We start from the raw sequence: 25,231 nt of genomic DNA, 5'->3' as shown, positions 1-25,231 counted from the left end.
TACAATGGGGTCAAGTCTGGAAACACGTAATTATAATATAGTGTGGTCAGGTTTGCAGAGAGTGTCCGAGGCCACACAGCTAGCTAGCTATAGGCACAAAAAAGAGCAAAATTCTGACTTCTTGATTCTGAGCCCAGTGTTATTTCTACTACAATAATAGTGCCTTCCACAAAATATTAAGTATGAGCAAATAAAGCTAAATGTAATTTCAAGTCAGAATCATTATAGATTTATTTGAAAATCACCAAACCTGGACGCAGCTGGATCAACACTTCTCCTGGAGTCACCTGGGTATTAATTTCATTTTCCCTTGGTATTACATGCACAGATGGGTATTCTATTGAATCAATCGAACAGCCTTTGCTTATTAAATTGGAAATAATATCACAACGTTCACTCCTTGATCCACCTGAAATGAAATCCTGTATAAAAGAAGGAAAATCACTGACGTTTTTAGTGCATATCATCTCAGTTATAATCAAAGAAAACCACACAGCAAATATTGCAAAGAAGCCATCTTCCAATATTGCACAGCTTAGGCAACTATTCAAAATAGCTGCATGTTTCCAATAAGAAAACTAGTAAATTTGTCTTAACTAAAGCTTTAATTCCTAAATTTTATTTAAAAAGAAGAAAATGAATATTAAAGAGGAGATTTAAACCAAGGACTTTAAATATTGTTAACTGATCACTGTAAAATTATACCAATTTAATTCTTTCTAAATATTTTATGTTGTAAAGACTGCCTCAAAAGAAAATTTATTCAAAATAGGCCATTAAGTCAATCCAAATGTAAGTTTCAGTTTTCAAAGAATCCAGCTAGTATGTTCATTATATATTATTATATTTGGAATATAAAGCAAGCCCTCAGGAGTCACATGCCTAACAAGGTACTAAAAATTAAAAAAAAAAAAAAGAATTGGAAATCTATATTGTTTAGACCATAAAATCTCCCAACTTCTTAGACATACAATAGCCTGTAAATAATTTAATAAACCAAGGAAGATGTTCATAATGAGGCTGGAAGATACAAGCTAAAATTCTCCTGATTTTGAAACTGAATCTAGAACTTTTATTACCATTTAGCATTGGTTAGTTGTCATTCAATAGCCATGGAATTAGTGGAGCAAGCTTAAAATTTAATTTATCATGACTGAGAAAAATTTGATATTTTTATTTTTCTTGTAACCAATTAGGTTTTTCCCTAAGAACAGGAAAGTATTGAAGTATATAAATATGTTTTGTTTTATATAATGTTGGCCTGAATTATTTGGAATATTTGCTTACACATTAGCTGGATATTTGCTTAGTGATCTTCCTGGCAGTGGCTATTCTGATCTGGCATTCCGTCATTCCTCCTTTAGTTCAGCTGATTCAGGGAATTGGGTTTCCAACTAATCATTCAATCAAAGAATACAGATTGACTACTTACTCAGGGACAGTAGTTTGTTAGGTGCTGAGGATACAGAATGGAACAAGACAGACTCCCTCCCTGTCATCAAGGAGTTAACGGACCATTGGCAAATTCAGCCATTAAGCAAGTAAAGGTCATTAATATGGACGTTAAATTTAGGGGAAGCACAGAATTTCATAGGGTTATGGAAGAAGGAGATTATATCAAGTTCAATATTAGTTGGAGTATTAGATCACTAATTATGGATAGGAACATCCATAGCACTGGTGAGTGTTAGGTGGGATGGTGGTAGGCAATATAAAAACATTCATACAAGGATTTTAATTTAATTCCCCTCTTAATTTAGAACAGGGGTTGGAAAACTAGGGACAGTGGGACAAATACAACAATCCATGGCCTATTTTGTATTGATTGAGTGCCAAAAAATGCTTTCTACATTTAAAAAATGCTGTAAAACAATAAAAAAGAAGAACATGCAAGAGAAACAGTATGTGGCCCATGAAACTTAAAATTTTTACTGTGTGGCCCCTTACAGTACTGATTCTGAATTAGAGTGTGAAATACACTTAAAATATAAATATAATTAAAAGATAAAAGAGGATATATCCTTTTCAATTAAGATTTCCAGCTGTCATTTGGTAAGCAACTTCACGGGAACAGAAAATTTCAATTTGCTGTGCTATTGACACCTAGATTTTTAGCGTGAAGTTTAAAAAGTCCAAAGCCTTAATTTCTTGTATCCAAATTTATCCATCTATTGATAAAACTCAGAGGTACGCAATATAAGATTTAGTTTATAAACAGTTTGGAGTTCTTCAAAGAAAGGTGGCATAAACTGCTATTAGATGTATCACTTTCCTTCAGAAAGCTCCAGTTGGGGGGACCCTCCTGTCCTGGAGCTTGAAGAATATTGAGGGTGCTGGAGGCTTGTTCACGCCTCACATGACTGGCCACAGACAAAGGGCCACATGCGTTTTACAGATGTAAAAACCCCAAGACTTCAAATCATGAAAGGAAATAAAGTACAAATAATTCCAATTTTTCTTTTCAGCAAGGGATTTTGTTATTTGTGTATACAGAAATGGAAAAGAAGGGAATATGGTTAATTCACTGCAACTATACATCACACTATGCCATCTGACCTTTAAATGTCAAATCATTTTGCTGAAATAGGCAAAATAGTCTCAATTACTTTGCAGTGTCTGAATCAGCATAGCTGTTTTTACTCCACTATAAAAACTGAGTTAGAAAAACACTGCCAATTTGACAATTAGGTTTGAGAAGGGAAGAAAAGACCATGACATCAAAATAAAGGATGGAATGCTGCCCCTACCCACTGTGGCCTACTTTCCACTTTGTATAAAAGAAAAGAATTTGAAACCACACCCTTTTAATTTGTGGTGTTTTGTGTCATTATAATTTCTTCTAATTCTTATGTTTCATTTTTTCTGCAAGAAATACACAAGCAAAATCACTGTCGGCATCTCAAGCCTATTTGTAAATGAAAAGCCCAGGTTGAAGTTACCCCAGATGGCTTTTCATCAGTTGTTACTTTCATTCTTTCAAGATAATTATATCTTGGGGAAAAAAATAAGAAAAGTTTTTTCTTCTCATTTCTGAGTCTTTCCGATTTCCAAACATGGCAATCTGCGCAGAAATGAAGGAACTCTACCATCTTCCTTTTGACAGTGAATGCCCTTTGTGTTGTCTTTTAGTATAATTATGTTCGAAGGCTGCCCTCTAAACTTCTGGCTACGTAATCACAATCTGTGTCTAGCATAGCACGCAGGAGAGAAAGAATTCTTCAAAACTCATCAAGATTTTTACATGTGTTAAAAAGGAGGTTGAGGCATTAAACTAGGCAATACTGGTAAGGTCCTTTCTATCCTAATTATTTGTCCAATTATTTTTATATAGCATGGAGAGAAAGAGAAAGCAAAACGTATAGAACAGCAGATTAACATGCTATAAAAAAAGAATGTAGGCAAATTGAATATACCCTGTCTAAATTTTCTAGTGATGTTTTACTTCTGACCATCTTTGAAAATTGTACAAACTAGGCTTAATTTGTTACCGTTTACCTATTCTAATCATGAACAGAGAAAAAAATGCCTATTCTTTCCCTGTCCCTCCACTCCCATTGGTTAAGAAATAAAAGACATTAGTTGCATATGTGCCTAGTGGTGTAATCTTTCAAAATTAACCATTATATTCTTCCTGTCGATGTCAGGTCAGCCTGCAGGGAGTGGACAGCTCCTTCTGTTAATGATGTGGCTAGAGGCTGAGTCCTGATACTGGTTGCTCCCCCTTAGGTGGTGCTCTTAACGCAGTTCTCTTGGTTTCCTAAGCCTCAGTGAGTTGCTCTGGAATCTCACTCAAGTTCTTAAAGTAACAACTCCTATTTTTAAGCAATACGTGGGTCAAATGCTTCTCACATACTGTTTCATTTAATCTTCACTGCAGCGTGTCATAGGTACAATTACTATTTCTGCAGGAAAACTGAGGTTCAGAGTAGTTAGAGTAACATGTCCAAGTTTATACAGTTAGAAACTGATGGCCTTGGGATTTGTATCCAAGGTGATCTCATTTCGGAGCCCGCTTTTTCAATACATGAATGAGATGACCCTACACTACGTAGAAGAATATTTTGCAACATGAACAGCCAGCTGATTTCCAAATGTTTCCTGAGATCCTCTTCTGAAGCATTTGGCCAATAGCAGACATGGGTTTGCCTCCTCTGCTTCGGCAGCACCTGACATTTCCCCTTGGATTACCTCCTTGCATTTGGCCACCAATTTCTCTGAATATTCAAAATCCTTCCCCTTGTGGCAGGACTGACATTTACTATGCCTATAACTGCACCTCTCCAGATTTTCTGTGCCAGCTGCAGTATCAGAGAAAGGGGAACCTCTGGGACTTACCATTCTATATGGCTGGGATGTTACATTTGGCTGACAACTGGGTTTCTTAACCATCTTTTGAAAGTCCCTCTAAACTATACTGACTAAAGTTCTCAGCAGCTGGTATCAAGTTGACATAAACTTCATGGCTCTAAGGATCTTCCTCAGTAAAAATCTAAAATGGAATATTGGCCGAGGGTCAGAAAATATCAAGCCATGAAACATTCTTGACAAGAAAATCTAGAAACAAACTCCAAACTCAGGGTTATAGAGATGAGGAAAGGGAGACTCAGAGAATAGAGTGAATTCTATCTGGTCATTTGACTCATCAGAGGTGATGGGACTAGCAACTCTGGAATTGTCCTCTCTCTGACATTGCTTGATTCCATGGGTTCTGGTGAAGCACTGCTAGTTTTGAATGACATCTGATTTTCTCACTGGTAAAGCCTAGAGTATACCCAAGAAGGCTTTGGGTTGTCAGCAGGAGGGACACTGGCTACTATTTTCTGAACCCCTCCCCTGCCTCTTTCCTGACTTGCTTTAGAAGAAAGTAACGTCCGCCATCCTTTGCTACTTTTCAGCTTTCTTTTTCCCCCTGGGAGATGCATAAGGGCAAGCAGTAACAGGAGAAGTTGGAAAGATGATGGTGGGTGCAGGTTTTGAGCGAAATCAGGAGGCAAAAGCTAGAAATTTCTTTTCATGTCAGGCAAAAGACCATTAAAGATCTATTTGTTCCAATTCACAAGAGCTACATAAACAAATATAAAATTACCTATATAATTTCACAAAAGAACCCCCAGATTAGTAGATGGCTTCTTCATTACAACTTATCATATAAGGTAGTTCTCATTGAAGATTACCAAGAAAAGAAAAAATTCACAAAACAACTTCACAGCCAAGAAAGAAGGAATGCATTATAGTTTTTTTTACTAAGAAATTTGTTATTGGGTTATGTTTCTCTTGTTAGAATAGAAAAACACTAATTTTGAACAATAAACAATTTTTGAATTATTCTTCATTCCACAGAATTTAAATGTACACAGTACTGCATGAATAGGGTCACATGTCAAAGGAAAAGTATCCCATTTTTCATAAGTAACTGGCGAATTGATGTACAATGTTATGAAATGGAGTAAATAACTTATCTCTAAGTATTTCAAGTAAAAACAAATGAAACAGACCAATAAACTAACTTGCTTTTCTTTAATAAGCAAGTACAAGACTATGATCCAACTTGCATATATAACCTACTGCCCCAAGCTGCAGCAAGAATTTCACACAAAGCCTACTGACCTATCAAAAGTCACTTTCTGTGTTTGCCAATTCTCTCTATAGAACAGATGGGAGACATAAAATGGTTTGCACTTCATTTTAAAATCACCATAATTTTCCTAATGAAAAGGTTATACTTTTTATTAAGCCAGATACGCTGTTTCCAAGCATAAAACCAAATAAAATTTTCCTGATGCTCAGCAGTATCTTTCTTTTTTCCTGATGCACCTTCAAGGCACAAAATACCAGGGCAATGAAATCATGCCTAGAGAGAAGGTCAACCATGAGGAACAGAGAAAAGAGGAAAAAAGAGAGAAGAGAAGGAAAGGAAAGGGAAGGGAGACAAGGAAAGAAGGAAAGAAGGAAGGAAGGAAGGAAGGAAGGAAGGAAAGAAGGGAGGGAGGGAGGGAGGGAGGAAGGAAGGGAGGGAGGAAGGAAGGAAGGAAAGAAAAGAAAGAAAGAAAGAAAGAAAGAAAAAGAAAGAAAGAAAGAAAGAAAGAAAGAAAGAAAGAAAGAAAGAAAGAAAGAAAGAAAGAAAGAAAAAGAAAGAAAGAAAAGAAAGAAAAGAAAGAAAGAAAGAAAGAAAGAAGAAAGAAAAAAAAATAAGAAAATAAGAAAGAAAGAAAAAGGCACACCTCTTGAGCGCACCATCCACATTCCGGACCCAGCGCAAGGCACTTGGTGCAGGACGCTGCATTCGAAGATGTACATCTATTGTCTTCTGTAATGGAGGATAAAATGAGGTGTTACTCTCATACTGGGAAGTATATACAATTCTAGACCAAAATGTATTTTGAAAACTGAAACAAGCTGACCAATAGTTTAAAGTAAATATTAAATATATATATAATTTCTTTAGGAAGAGGTAAGGTTAACTGCATTATAATTAACAGATAGAACATTTCTTTTTTTTTTTTTAAAGATTTTATTTATTTATTTGACAGAGAGAAACACAGCGAGAGAGGGAACACAAGCAGGGGGAGTGGGAGAGGGAGAAGCGGGCCTCACGCAAAGCAGGGAGCCCGATGCGGGACTCGATCCCAGGACCCCAGGATCATGACCTGAGCCGCAGGCAGACGCTTAACGACTGAGCTACCCAGGTGCCCCAACAGATAGAACATTTCTTAGATAGTTATTATTTGGTTTTATAAGGCTGGGAAAAAGGAGGGTGATGAAAATGTGATTTTAGTTAGGTTTGGGGTTTGGCTTGTATTCTACTACAAGAGTAAAAGACACTCCACATTTTTTAGTGTGCTGAAGTTTCACTGTATTTCATATTATCTGAACTAATAAGGCATTTTTAGATCTAGAATTTTTCCTGTAAAAATAGTCATATACAGACTTCAGTCTGAACATGTCAATCCATGTTGGGTCATAGTGAATGAATTTTCTGAAAAATGACCTTGATTTCTTGAGAAATGATGACATAATAGATTAATTCAGGAATTCGGTTGTCTCAATATCGATATTTTGGCTTGATGGGTATCAGAACTAAATATAACAGCATGGTTCAACATTTTAGACATAAAGTAGTTAAGATGGATGAATTGTTTTAGTTTACCCAATTTAAGATCACTTTAAGATCATGACCAGTTCACTTTCCCATAGATTCCCACACTTAGCTGTGACATAGTAACATAGTATATATGTTAATAACATAGCTGTGCCTGGAAACTCTTTACCTTTATCCGTAGCCACTGACTACTTATATCATTATGAAGAGACTCATCATTATGAACTTAAATACATAAAATACAATAAAGAAAGAGTCATAAATTATTTTATCATGAGTTTTTAGTGGAATAATCACATACTTCCTACAGTCCATCCTTTACTATGAAATGTCACAAGGACACTAGAAATCACAGCATTCTATTCATCTCACTCACAGGCAAATAACAGGCATTCTAGCTGTAAGCATTTCACAGTCCAGGTGAGGAGATAACTATAGAAGCAAAGAATAAAATACAGTATGATAAGCACAACAAAAGAGACATCACCAAGGCACTATGGGAACATAGTGAGGGGCTTCTCACTCTGCTTTAGAGGGAAGGGCAGGGTTAGGTGAAGAGGGTGTGTTTAAGGATGATCCCTAGACGCAGTGAGATCTAGTATATCTCTTTGCCATTACATTTTGTTTCTTCTAATCTGTGTTTATCTTTTAAAAAACGTAATGAAAGAGGCATGAGAGAGGACTACGTGTGTTTGTGTGTGTGTGTGTGTGTGTGTGTGTGTGTGATCACACAGGGACATGGTAGCTTGAAAGGGGATCAAGCCCACAAAATCTCTAGCTGTCCCCATCCAATCAGTTTTTCTTTTTCTTCTCTGTCAACTTGCCCCAACATTCTAGAATACACAGTTAAAACAGCAGTGACCTGAAGGTGGCATGGGGTGGGCGTTGGCAGTGGGAAGAGAGAAAGAGGAACTATAAGAAAGACAGTAAGTATAGCAGAAAGGTACTAATTGGGGTGGTAGCGAGCGCTCTTCCCTGTATTTCCCCAGACAACCAAGTTAAGCCAAAACCATCCCTCCTTAACTCTTAATAGCTGTTCTATTATCTCCTCCCTGTGTCCCTTGCAGCCTTTGTTCTTTGCTTTATATCAACTTTTAATAAACATGATCCAAACTTCTTTACTGATTTGTCCAGACCTGGTCTAGACTTCCAAGGACTAAAAATAACTACTGTTTTGGGCTGCCTTTACTACTAGTGTGGCCACCTGACTATGAAGACTCCATAGCCTAAAATCCTTCTATTTGGCTTAGCCTGCCGAACTATAAAAGGTGCTTATTTCTAAAGTATTCAGAGGACAGAGTGACCTTTTTAGTTTTATTCTCAGAAAGAAATCAAGCACATTTGCAGACCTAACTTGGCCTTTACCAACTCTTAAACTTGACCTGACTGGAACGTGGAAGTAAGTCTATTTCAGTCCAGGCTTGACTAACTCTTTCACTCCATAGGTAGGATGTTGGCACTGGCAGTCAAGATTGTGCTCTCTTGGAAGGGAAGCTGCCGCTTCTATGACTGTGGTCTTTGTTTCTAATAGTTGTGTGACTATGTCCTAAGTTAACCCAGATTCAAGGTTAGGTCAGTCTCCTACTTCCAAGACACAAGTGGTAAATAATGAGTTTACAAGCAAAAATCTTTCTTTATAGTCTGCTTTCTGACTATGTGTTTTAAAAAAGTCCTACTGCCAACTTCTGTTCTCAGACTTCAGACACTTAAGAATGATGACCAAGAGGGGTAGAAACTTTGGTTGTGTTATTATGTCCCAGGTTCCAGGGTTGACATTTCTCAGTCTACATAATTATAGGAAAAATGATCCCATAAATGGATATGGAGGAGGCAGACCTTACGATTCTGCAGACCTGAGGAAGGCCATAAATTGAACTCCATGGGAATAGTGTCAAATGTTACTGCTGGAGAGTGTCATGGTTAGACTTCAGAAGACAAACCAGATACACTTTGGTAAGCAGAATTTTAAGAGTTTTTCTTTTTCATTTTAAACACACATTAGGTAAATACCTAACATGCAAATATCCCACCAATTAGAACAGTTCTTTACACTGAATGGTCATGCTACTATGGAGGCCATTAGTCAATATGTGCTAAAGGGATGTGTGTGTCTTCCTGTCTGTCTGTCAGATCCTCCCATGTAAATAGAAATCTTTATATTGAGCACGCATCAATCAATGCATGAGTGCTGTTTACCGACACGGGCAGTTTATCATCAGCCTCTAGGTCGACTCCTTTCATTGGCTGCATCCCTGACGCAACATCATAGGAGGCTGCTTCCCAGTGATGTTTTCCTAGCAGCCCTCAGCACTGACACCTCATTAGAGGGGGTGCCTGACTGTTTCTTCTTACCACTCTTAAGACAGTGGTAGCTACCTGTCCAGCTATTTGTTCAGTGGTATGGCATAGCACTATATTCTTAATTCTAGTTAGTTCTAGATTCTAGCATTGTGTTTTTATTAAGGATACTTTTTTTGTGGATCTTAAAGGAAATTACAAAAGACAATGGAGGCAGAATCATATTTTAAACCATATGTCTTCAGAACCCTCTTTTGTTCTCATTTCCTTTAGTCCTAACTGCCTCACTAATCCCATGTCATTAAAAAAATGTGCTACCAAGACAGAAATTAGTAAATGATTTAATGTCATGTAAGTGTGTACATTCTGAAAAATTCTATTCCTTGATCTATGAGCATGGGCTGAGATTCTTACTTTTACTCCTATTACAATTGGAGGTAACAGATACAATGAGGTAGCATTGCTAAATAGTTACTGGAAATAAAGTCCCAAATTTCCACAGCACTGTTACTTAAGAGCAATGTGTTCTTAGGCTAGTTACCTAAATTCTGAGGTTCTATTTCTTCCGCTATAACATAGGGCTAACTATACCTATATCAAAATACTGATATGAGATGAAATGAGCAAGCATAAGCCAGCCAAGCACAGTACTTAGGATATGGTAGACACTCAGCAAAGGGACTAAATAACTTATTTATAATTAATATTATAATTTATGTGTGCATATATACACACATGTATATATACACATTGTGTGTATACATCTAGCTTCAAAAAAAGGGGGAGGTGTTTTGTGTCTTTAAATTTGTTGTAAATATAATTAGTTGTATTTAAGATGAAAGTCCCTTGGATCATAAACACAAAGTTTTAAAAATATAGCTAATATATAAAAATAACTATTAAATAAAAAGCTACTACTTTTATTTTGATTATTTAAAAATGACTTTTAAAAGCCAATTTATTCAAATATACACACATCAATCCAATCTGTTACAAGTACAATTTTGGCATGACTATAATTGATTACCGAAAATCTCTTATAACACCTTCATTTTGTTCACATTTTTCAATGTGTACCTTGACTTAATCTGAATATTTTTCTAATTATTTCCCAGAATTAAATGTTTCTGACACATGTAAAATGACCTTTATAACAGTCTGTCATAAAGTATATCTATCATCAATAGGATAAAGTACACAAAAATCAGGAAACTACATATTTGTGACTGTCACTTAGATATTCTTTGTTTTAGATGATGCATTTATTCATATTATTTTGAGAATGTTTAATCTATAGAAGTAAGAAGAAAAAGAATATGGACCAAAAAAAAATAATAGTAACTAAAAAAGCCTGTTTTTCAACGTTTAGATTGGGATATTTCCATAAGTCAAGTGATCAGAGAAAGTGAAAGTTTTGAAAACATTTCTAATGTTTTTCTGCTCTGAAGTCTACACCATAAAATTTCAACAAAATTTAAAGGATGCCCAAACTTATCTGGAAGAAGGAACCATTAAAACTGATAAAGATTGTAGTCCCTAATATTCAGAATCAATCATTTTGGATTCTCCTGTTAGGACTAGACAGAATGATTGGTGAAGAATAGAGAAATGCATTTTGTTTCCAGAATATCCTTTCCTTAACTGCATTTACTATACAAATTAAATTAAGCTTGGATAATTATATAAAGCCACTTCCTTAACAAAAAGATAAAAGTAAACACTGTTAAAATGAATACATACTCTACTATGATAGCAGTCAAAACCAGGCAAATTGAGCACAAAGAATAAGTTTTAGAGTATAACTTTGGAGTTTCCTTGTTCTAGCTGTATATTGCAGCTATGTAATTGTTACAGATATCTTCAAAATACATTACCTGATTACTGAAAGCTCTCTTTTGCACAGAAATTTAGCATGCTATCATTTGATGTAAAAATAAAAATGAAGCAATAGATTAGTGTTCTAATCACTTGCTGTTACCTAGTTATTCCAAATTTTGATTGAGGAGCTGTTCCATAAAGACATTTTGTCTAAATAATTTTGCCTCTACTTGCACTTGAAAAAACATACACCCATATTTATGTTTGGCCAAAAACTACTAGGATTCCTTTCTTTTTCATCTTCTCTGTTAGCTGTTCCAGTGATTAGGTTTGATAGTTTTAAAGTATATTTGGAGAAAAAGGCAATGGTATGATAATGTTCAATACATATATAGAGGCTCAGAAGAAAGGGTGAGGAAATGAAGACATTATAAGGAAAAAAAAAGTCTTAGCTCCCCAAAGGAAGAACCTGAGATAGAGATTTTTGGCAAGCAATCTATTGAGAAGTGAGGTAAGGTCAGGAAAGAAAAGGCACAAAGATACTGTTGCAGTCAAATTCTGGTCTTGGGGTGCCTGGATGGCTCAGTTGGTTAAGCAACTGCCTTCAGCTCAGGTCATGATCCTGGGGTCCCAGGATCGAGTCCCGCATCGGGCTCCCTGCTCAGCAGGGAGTCTGCTTCTCCCTCTGACCCTCTTCCCTCTCGTGCTCTCTATCTCTCATTTTCTCTCTCTCAAATAAATAAATAAAATCTTTAAAAAAAAAAATTCTGGTCTTACCCTGCCTGATTCTACCCAGAACTCGGAGCACAAATCATACCACAAAGTTGTCCCACTTTGGGGCAAAGTGGAAGTGTGGCTTTTATACCAACCCATCAGTCAGTCATTGACTGAGGGCAGCACAGAGGGTTGGGGTGGGTTAAACTTTACACATTGCTGAGCGATATGGCTCCCTCTGATGGAGGCCATTTTTCTGAGAATGTGGCAGCTGTGAGCCATTAATGGCCAGAACTCAGAGCAACTGCGGATGGTGAACCAGCCCTATAAAGGATGTCTAGTTTAGTAGCAGCCATCTTGAGCCCTGAATGGAAGGGCTAAGCATGGAAGCCAATGCTAAGAATGGCAAAGGCAAAGATGTCCTGGACCCTCACAGGATCATGGAGTCGCTGCCCCCATTCTGGGTTGTCCCTCAGAACTGTTTCTTTTTTTCTCTTTCTTTTTTTAAAAAGTATTCTCTATACCCAATGTGGGGCTCACACTTACAACCCCAAGATCAAGAGTTGCATGCTCTAAGGATTGAGCCAGCCAGGTGCCCCACTCAGAACTGTTTCTGTTGTAAGAGGAAAATTCACCTGAGTTTTGCAAGATAATAAAAGAAAGACTTGAGCAGGATTAATGTAAATGCTTTTTTAGAAATGTTAAGCATAACATTACTTTACATGACATAGACCATCCACTCTGAAGAGACGTGTTTTTTTTCCTTGGAAAAATAAGACTATGAGACTGTCAGTTCCTGGAGGACAGGTGCTTACGTATATTTTCTTTCTATCCAAGTCTAGCGTCTGGTACACACTCAGTAAATCTGTGATGAATACATGATATTCTAAGTTGAAGTTGACCTGGCAGTCTAATTTCTTAGGTTTTTATAGCTCTTGATTATTTACATTTAAAAAAAAACTTCATTTCCAAAACCAATTTATTGTAAAAGGCAGTAAGTATAATTATGCTTACTGGATGAACTCCTATCTGGATGAGTTCATATCTAGATGAACTCATCTTGCTGTTTTCAAATGTGAAAAAACACAAACCAACATATAGTGACAAGTTTCTTTACATTTGGTCTTCTGATAGTGTATAGTTCTACTGATTTATTTTAAAGCAAGGGTAATTTCTTTCTAAAGAACCTTGAATATGTGATGGGAATGATACTGAATTGCAATAGCACTTTTTAGTGCTACCATTATCAGATGCAAAGCCACCAATTCACTTATTATTTTCTTATTGCCCAGATCTAAATCAAATTTCACTTGAGCAAATGTTCTTTATCCCTGTAAGCTTGAGTAGTTTTTCCTGAGCACAACTTCCTTATAATGCCAATGTTATGAAATCACACTAATCTTTTCTTCTCATTAACCAGGTTTATTAGGTTTTTATTATGTGTAATCTTTACGTTTCACGGAAAAGTTTCAACCTCCCTTGTTACATAGAAAAAAATCACGTGAGTTCAGTAGGGTTTTCTACTAGCATAAAGATTTTTGGAAACAAAAGCAGGGGGGAAAGCTACTTGCAATGCTGGGCAGGTTAAGAAATGTTAGGGCAATGCTACACGGATTCCATCTGTCTGCCCTGCCCTGTTTTGGGGCAATCCCAACATGAGTCAGAATTTAAACTGGGTGAGGATGGCAAAAAGTAAAACTCTAGTTCATGACAGAATTTACAAGAACCATTGTGAAGCCACTGATGACACTCATTTGTGTTGAAATGGGCCATCACAAGGCTGGTCTGGTGAGGTCATATCACAGCCTTTCCTTGTGATTCATTTACACACACTTTAGTCAATTTAGCTTTGAAAAAGATCTGATTGCAGCATACAATGGATAATTGTATAAATTATGCTCTACATCAGAACACTTTTTAATTTGAAAGAGGGCACTCTTAAGTACACTGGGGCATCGGTATAAATTCGAACTTCTCAGGTGAGCTGAAGTCTAAGATCACCCTAAATGCACATTAGTTTGGTGGTGTCAAGAAATGAAAACAATAAACAAGGCAATCCATGCTAAGGTGATAGGAAATGTCAGGAGAAAGGGAATGCCCTGAGTTAGTGATGAAGGAATCTCATCACATGAAGGAGGGCCTGACAGGTTTTGAAGGACAGGTACAGTGCAGAAATCTGGTTGACATTTGTGACTGTTTTTAGATTTTATATATGAACACATATATATGTTTATGTATATTTTCTATTTTATATATTTTGACATATATTCTTAGATGTGGGAAAGAGATGAAAGAGTATAAAGAATACTTGTTGTTTGCATTCAAAAATGACTTTGCAGTTGATATTATTTTCTACACAGTCAAGTTTCTCTTGGTGGGCCAAGAAGGTTTTCAACTATGTATAGCAAGAATTGTTCCTGAAGATGATCAAATTCAGTTTTGCAGTTGCTCCCTTACCTGAGCACATCAGTTTGTCTTCTGACACTCCTCTGGGGTAAATTTGTGAGGAAGTGAGAGAAACTCGGGAAGAAAGATGGGGTCAAAGCACAGCATCTCCCAGTATAGCTTTCCTTTTTCAGACTTGGAACTTCAACAAGGATCAAAATCTCAAGATTCAGGGAGGGCTCCAGAGGCCCCTCTGAGGCAAATTCTGGTTAAAGCTGCATTTGTCTAACTTGGAAAAGCAATATTAGTCATGTGCTTTGTGTCTTGTTTTAACTGGAACTTTTCCATACATTCCAACTGTCCTGTTTATGAGGCACACTCCCTTTTTATAAAAGCCAAAATATTCACCGGTTTCCCACTCTGTTCCTCTAAATAATGTTTTTAATCTAACATACTAGAGTTCCAGGGGCTCTTCCTATTTTCCTCTCCAACTCTTGGCAGGTATGAATTTCCTTTCTCCCATTAAAAAAAAAAAATCGCATTGCTATTCGTGTCAAAACCTCAAATGCCATAGTTAAGGATGTAAAAGAAATGCCCCAGGATAGTAGGAATGCATTTTCTACATTATGTTTTTTAAACCTGAAGTCATATTGCAGGTGTGTACTTGATTAGGAAAACAAAGAAACACTTTATATTGTAAAGAATTTTGTTCTAAGTAAAAAATAAATTAGGACACAAAGTGAATTTAAGTTCATTTAGCATTTGGCTTTCCTGCAATTAGATTTCAAAGACCAGAAAGGTATTTATATTTTACTCTGCCACTTCAAAAAGCAAACCTATATATACAATAGGATAAATTAGGGAAAATAAAAAAGAATAAATATTTATTAAATGATTACTTGGGTTTTGGGTCCTCTACCAAACACCTTATATGTATTATTTCACTGAAAGTTTAGAAAAACCCTATGAGGAAAGCATGCCCATCTGTAAAGATGGGGAACTATAGCTTAGGGAAAGTCTCATCCTAAAGTCAACAGAGAACAAGTTGGAACCCAGTTCTAATTACCAAGCCTTTTCTCTTGAATAACGTCCTATGTGCAATAGGGAATGACATAAAGACGATTATGCCAAAGTATGATATAAAGCTCTTGCTAATTAAACTATTATTAGTCCTCAAGTAATGACTCAATAATAATTCCCATGGGCCTCAAGATAATTCTTCCATACAAGTAGTATGTCATTACTTTTCCTATTATCAGTCCCACTCTCAAGATGAGGATGTTAGATTGCCCCAGCAGGATTATTTTCTGTCATCAGTGCCAAAGACCTCCCTAAATACTACAGTGCCCTTTTCAAAATTCATTTTATTTCCATGTACAAGGAGACTTTTGAGTTTTAACACTGAAGCTCCAGCCTGAACATCTCACTGAGTGCTGAGTGCCTAAATTAGATTGGTTGGCAGTTTTTCAGCATAAGGGAGAACTTATCCTTTTACAACTTGTTTCCCCAACCTTTTGCCAGTGGACAGCTCTGGGCTGCATGCTAATTAGGCAGAAGCACTTGAAATGGTGTTTGCAGTTGCTATTTCCATTTGTGAATTTCCAGTTCTGTCTGGGAAGCCAAATCTGGAACAGGGAAGCAGGGAACTTGTTCTTGTCCGTAACTGCCTATTCTCTGACCTTGGCTTGATAATTTAACTTTGCTGGGGTTTTGCTTCCTGGCTGATGAAGCAGAGAAAGTGCTCCTCCTTTTTATGTGCTCTAAAAAAAATTTAAAATATAGAGTCTGAGTTAAAAGGACATGATTGGTGGAGAACATTTGCTTTATAGCATTGCACAGTTCTGTTAGTTTATGAGAATATCTTAAGATACAATTTATAATATGGAAGACTTATTTTAATTTTTTATTTGACAGAGAGTGACACAGCGAGAGGGGGAAGACAAGCAGGGGAAGTGGGAGAGGGAGAAGCAGGCTTTCCGTGGAGCAGGGAGTCCGATGCGGGGCTCGATCCCAGGACCCTGGGACCATGACCTGAGCCGAAGGCAGACGCTTAACGACTGAGCCACCCAGGCGCCCCTCACTGTTTTGTTTTAACACTGTCAGCTTAGAGGCACAAGCAAGTTTTCTGAAGGACAGAAGTGTTCTTTATGGTGATTATAGCAGTAGTTCCACAGGCCTATACGTCTGTCAAAACCCACTAATTGGCACTTTAAAGAGATGCAGTTTGTTAATGTAAATTATATCAATACATTTTATTTAAAATTAGCTTTGTGAATTAACTTAGATGGAGTATTTTTTGTTACCTAAAGGACAATGAGTGCACAGTGAGGAAACATATTTCTTTCCTGGTACTATATACAAAAATATTAAATTACTTTATGTGGTTTTTAAGAGGTAAGCCAATGACATCTCACATAAATCCTGACTTACAGATACTTACAGATTAGTTAGTGGGTAACTAAAGTCTTTTATTCCTACACTGTACTTATCTGATTTACATGACTTCCATTCAGATCAAGGGGTAAATTATTTTAATGCTCCTTCAAATAGATTTAGCTCAGTTGTTGGATGATAAAATTATTTTTCAAATTCAAAAATTATTTTTTATATTCTATCAGGAACTTCTTGCAAGCCTTCAGCCATATGAAAAATTGAAAGGAGTGTGTAGTAATACCAAATGAAAGATTAAGTATCTTAGGAATTAATACTATTATTGCTGATAATACTAATACGGCTTAAAGTACACATTAATAATATATTTTATATTCTATTCTCTATAGTAAAGTTTCTTCTATCTCCAGTGATGAAGATCCTCCTAAATACTTAAGTGTCTTTTATAAAATTCATTTTACTTTTGGGTTCAGACAAAGAAAATTCTGAATTATAATGAAAAGATTTTCACCTGTCATAGGATAGAAATTTAATCTTCTATAGTACTTTAATTACCTTAAACTATTTCAAATAATAATTGTCCAGTTTAATTTCATTGTGTGGAATTTGACTAGGTACTTCTTTATACATATGTATCAGTTGGATAATGTTTTACCTCATCGTCTTTAGTGTGTACTTCCTAAGAACAAGGATGTTCTCTTACAAAACCACCAAAGAATTGGTGAATTCAGGACATTTAATAGTGATATTATATAATGAACTAATCTATAGTCTGTATTGTCCTATGAAATTCTTGCTCCGTATTCTCCATATGTCCCCAAATGGGCCAGCTACTACTTCTCCTTCATCAAAACTTAGCTTTATCAGAGTTCATCTTTCTTTGGGTAAATCTTCAACCAATGCTTTAGTCTTCTTTTCATTCTCACTGGCTGCTTGTAAGGCTCTCCCTAACTCTCTACCTCCCCATCTCCCAAAAGTATCAATTTCTATTCTTTCAAAGTCCTAAGCTCTTATTTAATATAACCCTCCCCATCTTTGTTATTTCCAGACACTTTCCTAAATTTTACAATGTATTCATGCCCTTGCTCATGGTTTTTGGCCTCATCTGATTCCATGTAATCATCCAAATCAATCCAAATCCCACCTGGGGCAGAGCCATTATCAATCCCGGGGCCAGGGACTGTGGTAGGGAATTCTCATGAGGGGCTACTGGATCATGAAACCATGAAAGTGATATCTTTTTCTTTTTAAGATTTTATTTATTTATTTGAGATAGAGAACATGAGTGGGGTGGGGGAAGTGCAGAGGGAGAGGGAGAAGCAGGCTCTCCCCTGAGCAGGGAACCTGATGTGGGGCTCTGTTCCAGGACGCTGTGATCATCACCTGAGCCGAAGGCAGACACTTAACTGACTGAGCCACCCAGGCGTCCCTGAGATCTGACTTTTTATAACGTCTGTAAGTCAGTTTCTGTCCCATCAAGTCTATCAGCAGATAATCTAGTCTGTGACCCTGTTCTCAGAGAGCATTGCCCTTTGGCATCAATGCTATGCTGACCTCCAAGTAACCAAGGGTTAGTCCTGGACATGTATATTAATACCATGTGTACCCTCACAGGGAGCCCTGGCCTCATTCTCCGGCTGTGCTGTGCTGCCTTCAGACATGCTCAGAAACCCACTCCCCTCTCCTGTCCCATCATCGTCCCATGAAATGTCACCAAACATTATGTGGCTTTGAATTCTTCAAGAGGCATCAAACATGTTACATCCTCTGAACTAGAGACTGGTACTAATAACATTTAGTCGTTGTGTTTCCATTACCGACTTCAGACTTTAGGCACTATGATTATCTTACGTTGGCCCTCACCTTAAGGCTCTGGTTCTAGATGGTTATGGCTGAAACACTCCCACAAGGAACCTTTTTAACCAAAATTCAGATGGCCTGAAACTTACTCTCTTCTTGAGGGTTTTTTTAGTGTTACTATCTTCCAAATGAATTACCTTGGAACTTAAGCCCCATCTATCATTTCTAGAGGGTTTTCTTTTGCAAATTACATTCCGCTTGTCTTCAATTCAATAAATTCAATAAAAGTTCAGACCAAATGCACACAAAGACAATAGAGCAACACCTTGGGAGGTATGCCTTGTACTAAAAAAGAGCCCAGCTAGGTCATTTTTTTTCTGCCAACAATACAATTCTGCTACAGTGAGTTCTTTGTTTCCAACTAGAACAGCCAGTTGTACAGCAATTCCTACACACCCAAAAACTTTCTCGCATTCTTTGTTCTACTGCTGTCAGTGAATATCTTACACCACCAGGCAGAGCCAGTCCAGCCTCCTAGCAAGCTGGCAATGAGGAAAGACATTTCCTAGTTTGGCATTCCTTAAGGTACCTACTGTCAGCCTAATCTTGTAGAATTTTGAATTCTTCTTTTAACTATTTTCTTTGTTCAACCTCATAATATTCTCAGTCTGCTTTGGAGCATAGTGGTAATCCCTCATTCCATAAGCTTTCCACCCAGCTCCTTTCTCTACCCAGTATCTGTCACAGTTACTAGGGAATTTTACTAAATATATGCTCTCCACTCAAATCAGGAAAAATGCTTGTATCTGGGAAAATGTTTGTGGTTCAATTCAAAGGGTAGGACCCTGGTACCATATGTATATGTGGAACAAACAGTACCTCAACTGTGGCTGCACTTTACCATTGGCATATCTCAAAATACCAATTTTTTCTATCATAAAAGGAAGTTTGATCCCAAACCATGCAAAACATCAAAACATCCCTGGCCAAAAGCAACTGTCCACTTCACATACCTAGTAAGACATATTTGGTACATTTATTTCTTCACAGCTGACATTTCTTGTCTTTCATCTTCCTGCCTTCATTACCAGACTTCCCCTCCACTTCTAAACTTGGTCTCTCCCACGGACTTTGGCTTGAACTAGCCCTTGGCAGGTACTTTTCCTTCCTCCATACAATCTGGGGACTGTGATTTTGAGAGGCAGTTTTCTAAATCAAACTGCACCAGTCCTAACCTGGAATGGCAAAGACTGACTTTGACAAATGGAACAGTGTTTGTTGATTAAAAAAAAAACAAAGTAACACAAAATAATAAAAACACCTGGGAAAAAGAGATAACACTTCTCCAAAACCACTATAGTAATGATTGTTGGCTCATTGATAAGATTATCATGAAAGGCCACTTTTTAAAAGCCTCTATGTTGTTTTAAAATAAGAACATTTAGGGGCAGCTGGGTGGCTCAGTTGGTTAAGTGACTGTCTTCGGCTCAGGTCATGATTCGGGAGTCCTGGGATCTGGCCCCACATCGGGCTCCCTGCTCAGCAGGGAGCCTACTTCTCCCTCTGACCCTCTTCCCTCTCATGCTGTTTCTCTCTCTCAAATAAATAAATAAAATCCTTAAAAAAATAAAATATGAACATTTAGTACTTTAAATAATAAGCACTCAAAAGCATTTTAAAAATCATCTTGAGTTATATATACAATAAGACCACTATAATTTAACATTGCAATTCTAATTTAATGATCTTACTCTTATTTCCTAAACTAATTTTAGTTGGGAACTTCTAAAAAATAACTTAGGGAAGGTAATTTTATTTACTTATTTATTTTTAAATATTTTATTTATTTGTCAGAGAGAGAGGGAGAGAGAGATCATAAGCAGGAGCAGTGGCAGGCAGAGAGAGCAGAAGCAGGCTCCCTGCTGAGCAAGTAGCCCAATGTGGGACTTGTGGGATCCCATCCCAGGACCCTGGGATCATGACCTGAGCCAAAGGCAGACACTTAACTGACTGAGCCACCCAGGCGTCCTGGGAAGGTAATTTTAATAAGTCTGTTTAATATTAGTAGTTCCCTCGCATGAATTGATCTTAGTACTTTTGTTGAAAGGTAGGACTGTTTTAATTAAATTATAAAATCCCAATGGAAACCATTTTAACTTTCATTGTTTTTCTTTGATATGTAAATTATACTAATTTACTTACTCTGAACAGAAAGGTCACATTAAGATTGATTTTTTTTTTAAAGATTTTATTTATTTATTTGACAGAGAGACACAGCTAGAGAGGGAACACAAGCAGGGGGAGTGGGAGAGGGAGAAGCAGACTCCCCGTGGAGCAGGGAGCCTGATGCGGGGCTCGATCCCAGGACCCTGGGATCATGACCTGAGCTGAACGCAGACGCTTAAAGACTGAGCCACCCAGGTGCCCCAAGATTGATTTTTAAAATGAAAAATAGGCCTTTAATCCATGAAAGCAGTATGGAAATGTTTACCTATTCATTCACTTACAGATATTAAATATATGCCAGCTGAATAATTCAACCAAATTTGGCTAATTCATGCCAGTAAAATATTCCTTTCTGTGACATATTTTAAATTAATAGGGGAAATAAAAAGGAAAAACTAAATTAAAAATATGCATACATTAGACTCTTACTGTAACATTCTTTGCAAGAAAATAGGATTCAGTGTAATCTGTTCACATCTTAGAGTTTACCAAAAGGCATTTTGTTACTAACAAATAAAAGCACCTTGACATGAGGTTATTTTTCCTTATGCAATAAGCACTGGTGTTTTCATTGTTTGTCACTCTTCCTAGAGTAATATATAAATTACTAGACAAGTCTGTCCTTAACTTTTTTAGGGCCCAGAGTAAGAGTAAAAATGGTTGTGGGCTTAACAAGACTAAATAATTAACAGTAACAACCCAGACTAAGAAATCATTAAATAAAATAAGTTATATTTTCTTATCTTGATAAATATACATTGATAATATGCTAGAAGGCTAAGTTGAATTTAGAATTTCAGACTCTTTAGATTTCTGTTTGGCAACTTGGCACTGTATAAAGTGTTGCCCCTCCAGCCCCTGATCTGCTCCATTTCTCTCTTACTTCTAGTTTTATTCTGCATTGCAAGAAGCCTATCACTTACCAGCATGGACACTCCAACGTGCATTTCCAAGCTCTGTTTACTTCCCCTCTCTTGGAGTTTGGCATACAGGTAGCACGGTCTACCCAAAGGATGGCCCTGAAAGTAATTTGGGGCTGTTTGGGCAGAGAATTCTGGAGATGATCTAGAAGGGGACCAAAGACTGAATAGTCATACAACATAGATAACTTGCCTGTGGGGAGAGCCAGAGGAGGGACTCTTCTCACCCCTGGAAGACCCCTGGAATGATGATTGAGGGTGTAGAGTCACATTACTTATTAGCTAAGAGATCTTGAAGAAGTTATTCAATATCTCTTTAATCAGTCTGCTTAACTATAAAATGGGAATTATCAGAGTACATACCTCAGAGGGTTGTGAGCATTAAAGGATATATTTTTACACCATATGTACAGAAGGGTACCTGGCATACAGAAAATACTTCACAAATGTTAACTATTGTTATTCTTTTAACTCCAGAACCCAGAACCATGCCTGACACAAAGCTATAGATGTTTTAAGAAAATCTGAATGAATAATGATTAAATGGATTAGAATAGTCTATCATCAATATCAGTTTTAGTATTTGGTTAAATAACTATAAATTCCAGTTTGTATGATCTAAATAGAAATCAGTTTTAAAGTACAGATTGAGGGTAGAGGATCAAGATTATTTTTTATACTTAATTATCAACAATGAAAGTAATTATCACAGAAATTCAAAAGGAAAACAATTTTATAAAGAATAGATTTAAAAAAATGAAGTCTCTATTTTGATCTCTGCTAAAGATTTGCCTATAAAGCCAAGAAACTGCTTTCTGGAGTGGACTGAGAAAGCAGAAACAAGTGTATTTTATGGCATTAAAACTTTTATAGTAGAACTTGCTTTTAAAAGAAAACTGTATTTCTTAAAGTTCAAATTCAAATGAGGATTAGAGCTAAAGAGGCTTATTTGCTTAGATATGCATTTTTAAGCTAATCACTATTATCCTCACTTCACTCATTGAGTCATTTATTTCAAATAGTTTCTTAGGACCTACTGTATGCCAGGCATTGGAGATACAGAACCAACAGGAAGTTTCTCTTTCTTTCTTTTTTTTAAGATTTATTTATTTATTTAAGAGAGAGAGAGAGAGAGAGAGAGGAAGGGGGCAGGGAAAGAGGGAGAGAGAGTCTTAAGCAGACTCCATGCTGAGTGTGGAGCCCGATGCGGGGCTGGATCTCAAGACCCTGAGATCAGGGCCCTGAGATCATGACAGGAGCCGAAACCAAAAGTCAGTTGCTCAACCAACTGCACCACTCTGGTGCCCTGCAGTTTCTCTCTTAAGAAGGTCATAGGTGGGTGTGGAAATGGGACATGAATAAGGATTCAGAGGGTTAGGCATGAGATGCTCTGGTAGGAATCTGTCTGCAATGTGGAACAGCCTGAAGACAGTGGGAGCCATAGAAGGTTCTGAGTAGAAAGGAAAAATGTGGACAAAGATTTGAAATGCTGGAGATCAGTTAGGAAGCTCATAGAATGAAGGCTATTTCAGGCTTTTCCTACTCTAGCAGCATTGTATTAAAAAGAGGAGATAAACTTGAGAAACCATTATGGACAAAGAATTGATGTTAAAAAAATAAAAATCTCCATTTTCCTTTAAACATCTTACCTAGTCTCACCCACTTACTTATCATCTTGTCACCCCTTCACTACCTTACATCTCACCATAAGTGAGAATTTGATCCCCTTTAATAGCAAAGGAGAAGAAAATTCCTATTATTGTTATCAACTTGGAAATCCTAACATATCTTTCCCCTCCTTTTTAGAGGAGCTGAACCATCGGAAAGATTGTGAAATGCCTTAAGTGGACCATAGAAAGAAAAAATTAAAAATTTAATGTCATCTTATTAAAATAAGTCTGAGTCTCATATATAATAACAGCCTGTCTCAGTCTTTCTCTCTCTCAGGACAATTTCTCACTCTGCTCTATTTTTTCTTCTTTTTACCATATGTGTATATATATGACATATACATATCATATGTAATAAAATATGTATATTTTATATATATAATATATATTTTATCATACATATGTTTATATATAAGCACATGCATAATACATATATTTGTCCTTTTCAATTAGAATGTAAGCATCATGACAGCAGGAATTTTGTTTTGCTCTCTACTATATTCCTAGTGCTTGGGTAGAGCCTTTGATGTCTCAGCATCAAACTTCTCCCTGAAGGGACATAATCCCTTGTGTTCCCTGGATGGCCCCCTCAAAGAAGAGTGACAAGGATAAGAAGGGCCTGCCCTTAATGAGAGGGCGACCAGGGAATACACTAAGGGCATTCACAAGTGCATCCATGGAATGGACTTTAAGAACCATGCCCCTCAGGCACTCAAAGAGGGCCTGGAAATTTTCCATGAAGGAAAAGGGAACTCCAGATATGTGCATTGACACCAGGCTCAACAGAGCTCTCTGGGTCAAAGGAATAAGGAATGTCCTGCACTGAATGTGTATTTGGTTGTCCAGAACACATAAAGATGAAGATTCACTAAATAAGCTCTATATTTCTGTTTACCCATGTACTTGTCACAGCTTTCAAAAATCTATAGTAAATATGGGGCGCCTGGGTGGCTCAGTTGGTTAAGCAACTGCCTTCGGCTCAGGTCATGATCCTGGAGTCCCTGGATCGAGTCCCGCATCGGGCTCCCTGATCGGCAGGGAGTCTGCTTCTCCCTCTTACCCTAACCCCTCTCATGTGCTCTCTCTCATTCTCTCTCTCTCTCAAATAAATAAATAAAATCTTTAAATTAAAAAAAAATCTATAGTAAATATGGATAAAAACTAACTGCTGACCATCAAATAAAATCGTAAAACTGCAAAAAAAAAAAAAAAAATCAACAGCAAAAACTTATGCCTGAAGAAAGCAATTGTAGTATATTCCTTCAGCCTAGAATATACTGGAAATGCTCTAAATAACCAATACTGCTAAGCATGGCTCATCACTGCAAATATTTAACAGCCAAAGAATTACCTACTTTAGTAAAAATTCATGGAGACAAAATAATGTAAATATATTAAACAATATAAAGTATCAAGCTATAATAGAGTAGCTCCAAGCAGCTAAGAATGCCACAAGTCTTATGATGATCAGCCGTGTCACCCATATACTGTGATTTTGTCCCTTTGAACACTTTTGACTGAACAGGTAACCACATACTTAGCAGATCAGTCTCTTTTTCTTTCTCTCTCATAACCACAAGTCATACACATCTGTAACACATTGGAAATCCTTTGTGAGGCACAGTTACCATCCAGGTTACTCCCATAAAGCCACATGTCTTGTTTCCATTCTCACTATGACAGGAAACTAACCATAGTGAGGTATATTTAAGATGAGCTGAGAGCGTTTGGGAGCTTCCACCTGAGGTATGCTTGGATCATGCCCCCAATTCACAAATCAGTATATTCCCATCTGTGGTTATTCTGTGCCAGTAACATTGTTACAGCATAGGACTCAGGAATCCCCACAGGAGTGTGTGAAGGTCCTCTTTCATCTGACAGTCACAGTGAGTGTATAACTTAGAGCAACA

General features: G+C 37.0%; 1 protein-coding gene across 1 annotated transcript in view; it reads right to left on the bottom strand.

The window, feature by feature from the left end:
- Positions 1-25,231, bottom strand: part of ITGB8 (integrin subunit beta 8) — a 73,141-nt gene that overhangs the window by 39,691 nt on the left and 8,219 nt on the right. The window contains exons 2-3 of the mRNA XM_088018426.1: positions 6,222-6,307; positions 251-422 (exon numbers count right to left, since the gene is read on the bottom strand). Of these exons, the coding sequence (XP_087874552.1) occupies positions 251-422; positions 6,222-6,307 (258 nt within the window). The remainder of the gene's footprint in view (positions 1-250; positions 423-6,221; positions 6,308-25,231) is intronic.

The sequence above is a fragment of the Eumetopias jubatus genome, unplaced genomic scaffold (genome assembly GCF_037043125.1).
Source record: "Eumetopias jubatus isolate StellerSeaLion01/CBP00866 unplaced genomic scaffold, mEumJub1_p1.0 scaffold_14, whole genome shotgun sequence".
NCBI classification, from domain to species: Eukaryota; Metazoa; Chordata; class Mammalia; order Carnivora; family Otariidae; genus Eumetopias; species Eumetopias jubatus.
The sequence above is the reverse complement of the archived record's forward strand: the minus strand, read 5'-3'. Positions and strand labels throughout refer to the sequence as shown.